Source organism: Pieris brassicae, chromosome Z, assembly GCF_905147105.1.
Source record: "Pieris brassicae chromosome Z, ilPieBrab1.1, whole genome shotgun sequence".
Classification (NCBI taxonomy): domain Eukaryota; kingdom Metazoa; phylum Arthropoda; class Insecta; order Lepidoptera; family Pieridae; genus Pieris; species Pieris brassicae.
In genome coordinates, this window is record NC_059680.1 from 8,632,401 (window position 1) to 8,642,236 (window position 9,836).

General features: G+C 32.4%; 1 protein-coding gene across 1 annotated transcript; it reads left to right on the forward strand.

The window, feature by feature from the left end:
* Nucleotides 1-402: 402 nt before the first annotated feature.
* Nucleotides 403-8,387, forward strand: LOC123718557 (band 7 protein AGAP004871). Its single transcript, XM_045675173.1, has 7 exons — nt 403-489; nt 560-669; nt 3,224-3,296; nt 3,372-3,454; nt 4,805-5,064; nt 7,187-7,367; nt 8,081-8,387. Exons 1-7 carry the CDS (start codon nt 432-434, stop codon nt 8,183-8,185), a joined length of 870 nt encoding a protein of 289 aa, XP_045531129.1. The 5' UTR covers nt 403-431; the 3' UTR covers nt 8,186-8,387.
* Nucleotides 8,388-9,836: the final 1,449 nt, after the last annotated feature.

The window sequence follows — 9,836 nt, forward strand, 5'->3', positions numbered from 1 at the left end:
ATAAACCTTGTGGTATAACATAGCAGCCTCGTTAAAAGATATTAAACATGGAAAATAGATGCCTCTAAGCGAGCTTTTGCTTTAATTTCGTTAAGCTAAAATTTTAAATCCTTTGATAATGGTTTATTTAGTCTATGACGCCTCAGCCTCCTGGCAGTGACCTCCCCACTTTCGGCTGGGACGGACGTACAGGAAAACGGGCATCCTGGCGCGCTACTCTGATTCAACCACTATGGTGGTTGCTGAAACATCGAGTGAGTTAATATTTTAATAAAACATGATACAAATAGCTGCTATTTCCCGAACCATTTATCAAGTTGTTGTTTCTCACATGAATTATTTATTGAAAAATGAACTTGCCCTAGCATACGTGTCAGTCGCCTACAAATTGCCTTCGGAATATTACGTTTATCATAGTAATCCGTACGCAAATGACAACTGTGTTGGAAATGTCCAGTCGCCAACATTTGTATCCAACAATAGCGACATGTAAATTTATTTCATTGGCTTATAAGTTTTATACGTTTTTTTAAAATAATTAACGTTTTCTTCCTTTCAGCTAATGATGATAACGATACAGAATCGAAAACATGTGGAAAGATTCTTGTTGTGTTATCGTGGATTTTAGTTGTGTTCACGATGCCTTTTTCCCTCTTCGTGTGTTTTAAGGTAACATATTTTAAGTTTTTGCTGTGCGTATCTTGACTTAACATCCAATAGTTCTGAGTCTGACAGACTAAATATTCGATATATTAAAAATATTAAAATGTATGCGTTATTAATCTAAAGGCAATCGTTTTTTTTAATAGTCTGTGTTAAATTAAGATTTTACAATTTATAAAACATATTTTCGATGTTATTTTATGGTAAGAAAATAACTAAACATTGATATCATAGGCACTTACCCGAACTAGCACATACTTTCTGACTATGTATATACATATATAATATAAACCAATTCTAATTAAACGCCCTTTAGAAAAAGTGGGTAATAATTAATTTTAAGTCTTCTTCCTTAATATAATATATCTTAAAAATGTCTCGTAAATATAATTAAATATGTGAACAGCGATTTAAGTACTTAACCTAACCTAAGTAACTTATACTTAGAAAAATTTCTCAATAAATTAGCTTTAAATATGGGGTGTAAGAACTTTTTTTGCATGAGTGTATGGACCATAGCGACCGTATTTTGTTTCTCTTCTCGTAAATTTTTGTGCATCGAACCCCATAGCAGTCTTGTAGGCTTTTTAAACCGAAACAATAATTGTAACACAGAACATGCGAGTTAACGCATTAACTAACTTATATATACTTATACTTACCACTTAGGAGGCACGCAACGACTTCACATAGAACAGACACACCTCAAAAAAGGACCCAACATACTATGCAATTATATAGCTACACAATTTGCAAGACTACATTTGCTCGTAATCAATTCAACAATCGCTCAGCTTATCTCTATAATAGTTTAAATAAAACCCTTAGCTTGCATAATCTTATAAATGTAAAACAACTTTAAACCATTGGCTCTAAGTCACGAAGCATTATTAAATCCTCTTATATATTTTTTTCCTTAATCCATCTTTTAATGCAACACGCGCACACATTTGTTTCGTCTTCCACAAACACACATAATTACATAGTCATCATAATATATTCATATATTTATTATATTTACAGTACCCTCGTTTTAAAAACCAATTTACAACCTTGAAACTTTGTAAATTTAAAGAAGAGCGAAGCTTCCCTGTCACAGGTCTCTGAATTACTAGGGAGGCCTCAATCTTAATTCTCTTGTACAAATAGCTAAACAAATATTTTTTTATCTAAACTCATTAGTTTTCGTAATAGCTTTTAATTGCCAGTTCATTTTAAGAATGTGCTAATGAGGTTTTAAAAGATATTCAGAATGCATTCAGACTTCCCTACGAACAGTTGCCATTAAATAGTGACCCACATACACAAAGTAGACATTCGTAGCTTAATGCTAAAGCGAGTCGCATTGAATAGAAAAGCATACGTTTGCATTTAAATGCTAGTGATATTTTTAAATTTATTCAACCCACAATCGAATTACGCTTGGATAGATCGCGAAGCCAATAAGAACAGAAATCTATGCTTACGAGCTCAAGAATTTTAAATATGCATTTAATCTCGCAACATGAGAACCGAATGCTTTAATATTTAGATCAAGTACCGCACTTGAATAGAACCAGGAAATTTTTATGTACAAAAATCAGTTACTATAAAATTAATTAGAACCAAAATTCTTGTATATGCTATTTTTAGTCTAATGTGCTCGAGCTAGATTATCTTTGATAGTTTGAAGTTGATAAGCTTTATAAGTGGAATCGCCTGACATCTTATAAATAGGGCAACAGTTTCATCATAATATATGGCACAGGCAATCCCAATAGGGTTCATTGCAAGAGATACGAGCGCGCTAAAAAGAATAAATTACTTGACTAGTAGAAGACTGAAACTTAGATCTGAATTATTAATTACAAAATTTCCTTTGGTAGCCAAGCAAACACTGTCTCGTGTAATTGGACTAACCTTGGTTTTAGCTAAAGTAGGTTAATGATAATTACTGGAATTATGTGAATAGGGTTCCCTTAGATAGAATAATTAGAAGATAACCAGATAATTAATGTACTATTTATAAATAGAACAATTTTCAACATTATAAATATTATTTATAGTGCACCGCCTTACTTGTTATGATCAAGTTCATGTTCATTATATTTACAGACACACTTTGATTAAGCTTTCATACCTAGTTTGTAATATTCCAAATGCCAGCCGCAATCACAACGAGGCGTAGATGTTTTTAGGCAATCCTTTATAACCAACAATCAATCAAAACCTGCAGGAGAAGGTTTACAATTTGTTTTTCTATTAGAATAGATTTTTCAGATGTAGAATAATAACGCATGGGGCGTTATTATACAGTAAGAAAATATTTTAGAGTTCTAAATACATGCATGCAAACCATATAACAATTTGAATTGACAACTGTTAAGTTACAATGTGTTCGGGGCTGCATAAGAACGAACGAACGAACGAACGTAAATCACTTAATTAAGAACAATCCAAATCATGCTACACGACATAGTCGTGTAGCATGATTTGGATTGAATGGACGCAAGCGTGAACTAGTCCCATGAAAAAAGTCCCAGTTTAATTTATTAAAATATCATATACATTTTGTTTACAGGTCGTTCAAGAATACGAAAGGGCCGTTATATTTCGGTTAGGGCGACTGCTCGCAGGAGGAGCTAAAGGTCCTGGTGAGTACAAATAAAAAAAATTATTTCGCCAAAAACGTGGAGCAACAGCGGTTTGAATATATTTTTCATCCTCAGGAATATTTTTTATTCTACCATGCATTGACTCTTACGCGAGGGTAGACCTGAGAACTAGAACCTATGATGTGCCACCTCAAGAGGTAAGATTTAAAGTAATACGTTTAGTTTGAAATGTAAATGCTTTGCTAAACAGCGTCCCTGGCGTTTTGAAAGCTGAAAAAGAGTTTTTCTTTATTAAGCTCTAATTGTATTTCCAACTTTATAAAAAACAGATACATAAAATTAAACTAAGACTATATATAATGTATGTATAACATTATATAATGTTCAATATTTGGTCGGGTCTTTAGTATAAAACTGGAACCAACTTGGATCCTTTTTGGATAAATTGGGCTTGTTTTTACGGATTTGCGGCATAATGCATAATGATCAAGTAGGGATTCAAAAGTAAATTATGTTAAATTAAGTCTCACTTAAACATCATTTATAATACTCACTATAAAACCTGACGCCTATATAAAGCCTTCAGCTCGAAAATGGAGGCAGGTAACAGCTGAGCCCTATCCTTACCCCTGCCAAACGCAAATGCCGGCATCCTCCAGTGTTTTTCTTCACATTCAATATCATTGAATGATGATGGTACATGGTAACAACAAAATAGACAAAAAAATATTATAAATCAAGCATCATATTTTATTTCTTAAGTTAAGGAGAAATTTCATTAAAGAAATGCAATAAAATTTAGACGTCCGTTGTGGTCGGTTGACTGTATTATGTATTTGTGTTCTTTGTCATTCGAATGTTCAGTTATCTACTCCATAGGCTGGTAACTGTTTATTGGAACGGTCATAAAACTTAACTATTATAATAATAATTAAAATCTAGGTCTTTGAGTCGACAAAATAATCGCGTTAATTACAAATGATTCAGTGAAATATGTTGAAATACGAAAACATTTCTCTTTACTTTCACTGCAAAAGTCCATTTATGTTGGTTTAATAATTTCAGTAGAATTCATAGAAATCGCGTTTCCAAGGTTACGTAATAAAAGACCCGTGGTATTTTTTCCTTGGACCGTTATAAGTACGGTGGTTGGCCCCAGTGGCTTGAACGTGCAACTTCGTCGTGCGTTCAAATAACGGCTGTGCACCAATGGGATTTTCTTTCTGCATTTAATATATAGGCTCGAATGCCTTAAACCCCTTAAATCGATTAAACAACTTTTACAGGGCAACCTAATAAATTTAATTTAAATAGGAAGTTAGCATAACACTAAAATTAAAACATATCTGTAAAAAGGAGTTCAACCAGCAAGCTTACAACAGAACATAAATATGATGATGAAACCCAACTTTGATCTTTCAATGTCCATACATAATACGCTAATGTTTTAGTACAAAAGCAGAAGTTAGACATTGGAAATTAGATAGGTATTGAAGTTACGCGGTAAGCTTGCTGCGAATATGATTACGTTAATATTTATTCAACAGGTACTCACAAAGGACTCCGTTACTGTATCTGTGGATGCTGTGGTATACTATAGAGTGCATAATGCAACAATTTCCATAGCGAACGTAGAAAATGCTCATCATTCGACACGTCTCTTGGCTCAGACCACGCTTCGTAACACTATGGGCACTAGACCCCTACACGAAATATTAAGCGAACGGGAAACTATTTCAGGAAATATGCAAATCTCTTTAGACGAGGCAACAGAAGCATGGGGCATTAAGGTGGAACGAGTTGAAATGTACGTATACACACATTCTAATAAAAATTGTTAAGGTTCAGTCTCATTGCATTAAGCAAAACTAGACATACGGCCGCAATGTCATGATGTTAAGTGGCGCTGTATAAAAAGAAGCTTAAATAAAATGGAAAATAAAATAAAGTATGGTTTAACTCATTGGCCAACAACCACAACAACAAATAATGGTTTAAACATTGGGAAACGACAATAGGTATCATAACAAAGCATAAATAACTGGTGTGTTTCTATAGTTTCACGTGGAGACTTAAGAATCGGGATTTCAATTCAATTTTCCGTAGCCATGAGCGTATAATCTGGATTCATATCTCAACGAATTAAGTTCACTTGGATCAAGTTTTATGTTGCAAGATAAGCTGACAAGCCTGATTACTGGCATTTAAAGGGTTAGAATATGTTTCATATCAATCTTATAATATAGACAAAATTTGATTTTAAATTGTTTATTGGTATTGATTTTATGAGGTTTTAACTACCTTTTTTCCCAGTCTTCTCGTGTATTCGATGCTATTTTTGCTTTTGATATCCAAACATTTATCGATTATGGCCACAACGCTGTTTTCTAGGTCCCAGCAGCTTTGTTCATTTTCCTCTATTCCAAAAATAAGCACGATTTTCCGTCGCAATTTCCTCTGTAGTGTGTTATTTTATTTATTTGCAGGTCGAGTATTTCTCCTAAGATTTTGTTTTGGCTTTCCAGCTCTCTAAACATTTAATGTATGCTTCGATAATTTGACTTTTTAATACCTTCCTTCAGATCCTGCAGGTAGCGTTTTTGTTGGTTGATTGCCTCTTGCATTGATTGGTATATACATTTAACTTCTTCTATTCTACCCGTCCTTTTACTCAGAATCAGAAATTGAAAATAGAATAAAATTAATATTAGCAGGTTTAGTCACTCACTCAATACGTTTTAGATAATGTTATTTTTCGAGCTGGGCTAATAGGCTATACGACTCAATATTTCAATCACTACACTGTCATCAATATCAATATCTGTTTAGGTTTTAGTAAAGACTCGGCTGGGGACATCATTTTATATTTGACGGGGTAATATTAACTTCTTTTCTAACGTTCATAAGTGTAGATACTTGTTTACCCGTTTACTCGTTTAAATAAAATTATTTTGACTTTGACTATTTATAAAAATATAAATACAATGCTTTCTACGATCAATATATTTGTCATTTGTTTGTAATTTACATCCAACACGACGTATAGAGGCAGTTTATTTATTGAATAATCACCTAACATTGAATCAACATTTCAAAATAAAAATAGCCGCCAAGTTCAAGTTCACGATGTGTTTCATTAAATATCGTACAAATTTATGTACTAAGTGGATTATAAGCGACTGGCGAAACTTCCGACTTATTTATCATCTGGACACTGAAGTTTGACATCTCAGTAGGTAAGCATTGCTAGCCAAAATTAATAACGCTTGGTTAGGTGATATTCATTTATATAATTAGTTTATAAAGCTGTTCTTTTGCACTTCAATTTTTTTTCACTTTAGTAATTTTTTAAAAATATTTCATCATAATGATTGACAATAACGCCCGCATTCACATCCTAGTTTCATTTCGAACGGGAAACATTAATTTTCCCGGAACGCTGACCCAAATCGAAAAACTATGTTGAGCATACAGTTGATACATGACTCTTGTTATCGGTTTTTGGATATCGTACTGGTAAATAACTTTGCTACATGCAAATCAATTATTATTAAGGCCTGAACATTTTTACATATGCAATCAACATTATAAACTTTACTGATTACTGTGGCTGTTCTATTGGATATAACTTCATGTAATAATTAATAGTATATAATATTAAAGAACTATGATCAATATTATATTATATATCAGGAATAGTATAGTACTTCATTTAGATAGGTTAATAACTGTGAGTGTTAACAATGTTGATACATTTTCTAAACGATGTTTTGAAACTTCACCACTAAATATGGACACTAAAGATTAAAGATAAAATTTTGAAAATTTAGTTTTGAGTATACAAAATCCATATATTTATTAAAAGGAATATTATATTACGGTTAAAAGCATGACTTAACGCAATTTTTTTCTATATTATATACTAACAGTAAGGATGTTCGCTTGCCCGTGCAACTGCAACGAGCAATGGCAGCAGAGGCAGAAGCGGCGCGGGAAGCTCGAGCCAAGGTGATTGCTGCTGAAGGTGAGCAGAAAGCGGCACGAGCCCTTCGCGAAGCCTCTGAAGTTATTGGCGACAGTCCCGCTGCTCTACAACTACGTTACTTACAGGTAAATCTTTAAATTGTAATCTCGGATTACATAATTGCGATCCAATGTGATGTTGTTAAGCAGTGATTATAATTATTTAACATGACTCAAAAGGCTTGTTGTTTATCTGTATTCTACGTTTTCGTAGACAAGATAACTATATCTATAAACAAAACAGATTCTAAAGATGTATTTTATAATTCTATTTAAAATCTATGCTATGTTAATAAATACCTATCTGTTAACTTAGATTTTTAATGAAGTTATTCTAATAAATAACGAATACATTATAAGCTATGAATAGTTACAGAGAATATTTTATAACGTTTATATTCAAATCTACACAATAGTAATAATTACTATTCGAGGCTTTTGCAATTTGTGTTTTATTTATTAGATTGATAGACTAATCTTTAAATGAATATTAGGGATAATTTGTGTGCCGCCACATACTAAGTATCGCTTGTATTAAATTATAAGTTGCGTTTAATAATTATTCATCGTTACCTACGTAAACCGGAATATGATGACGTCTAGGCCATTCGATCAATTCAGTATAGTATTACCTTATTAATTCTGGGTCACAGATTTCTGTATGTTTCATGATGATTTGTTTTTTCTTATAGGCAATTAGGTGATCAGCCTGCTGTCAAAGCATGCCGTCGTACGGTGAAGCCACAAGGCAAACACTGCACACAATTTAAAAAAATTAAACTTAAAACATTTTTTTACAGACATTGAACACAATATCTGCTGAGAAGAACTCCACAATTGTATTCCCGCTGCCCATTGACCTCCTTACTTACTTCATAAAGGCCAAAGAGTATCCATCTCATTAACTGTAATGCTATATTAATGAAGATATAAACGTCAAAATAAGTTTTGATTATAAAAAATGATCTCAAGTTAAATATAAGCATTATATACCTATATATGTACCTTTCCTAATCAGAATAATTACTAGACAAATCAAACGACGTTAGTACAAGATTAATCGAATTAACGAAACTCGACGCTTAAAAGCTCAAAATCGGTCCAAGTTGAAAGGAAATCTATACGTTTACAAAATCGACTTTGAATTAAGATTCATATAGGATAACCCCTATAAAAATAAAAATCAATTTCAACGGGTTTCTAGGTTTTGATTTTGTAATGGAAATTTGATTTTGAAATACCGGAAAATAAGCTCAATTAGGTGCACAGAAATTAGTTTTAATACATGCAATACATGCAAAATCTACACACCTTACTTACTTCTGACTTCGAACTGGTGTACTGAAACTGTGGAAAATATTGGAGGAGATTAAGGTCATAATATTTAAAAACGACCGTAAATTGCCACTTTTCTTTTATTTGATCACGCTTGTACTGGTAGTATAGACGTCTGAACAATTTATAATGTAGTTCTAATCAAATATCAAGTAGAAGAAAGTACGGAACTCTGCTAAGTTGATTAACCAATAAGTTAATGTTTACATATCAGTGTGCATCTTTTATTAAAATTCGTATTTGTAAAATCAATTCATGTCATGTCGCTTTGATCGTAATTCTCTTTCTCTTTATGTAAATCAAGTTTTTAGATACTTATGTCTGCTAATTTATGAATAAAATAAAGTTATTTAAATACATTTTTATTTTATTTCTAAGTCATGATACAGCTAATAACGGTGAAACGTTAGATTTTTATAAAATTACAATAAATGCTGCCTTAACATGTAATGAGGAACATGATAGTTGCAGGTACAAACATTTGTAAAAAATTGGCGGTTGAAAGAGTGACGGAGAGTTTCTTTCTAAGCTTTTTCAATCGAAAAATTCTCTAGAAAGTTTTGCTATAATCCTTATAATACCAGTGCAAAACATAAGATCGTGAATGACTAATGGTACATAAATCAGTCTAAAGTGTGTCCTGTTAACTGAATTCTAAAAGAAAAAAGAATGAACAGTATGTCTAATATTTTTCTAAGCAATGTCTTGATTTACTAAAGTTTTGCATGCTGCGGAGTACTTCGTGAATATCGGAAAGGCTTTTTGTCTTTGGTACAACATCATATGGCGTTGAAACTTCAGCAAGATCAACTGTTATAGTATCAATTATTTCATTGCTCTTCAAGTGCATGCCTATATTCAACTTAAAACATATATGCCCATTTCTAAAAAGAATATAAATATTCTCTTGATCTATGATCCTCAAGGAAAAATAATCATTAATTTTTACAGCCTTCATTCGTATTTTATACGATGTCATTTTTTGCATTATTTTCCGAGCTTTTCCTCTTTCAAAGTTTTCAAACTCAATCGCTAACATGTTATCATCGACTTCTCTTGAGATATTGTCTATATTAAAAACCTTGATGTCATCAGGTATAATTAAGTTTTGTAAAAGTGTATCATCTGCTACTTTATTGTCCATGTAAACATTCTGTAAAACAGGCGGATCGTTGAGCGAATACCATTTCCATTTACTTGAAGCGCCAATTTTACTGTCAA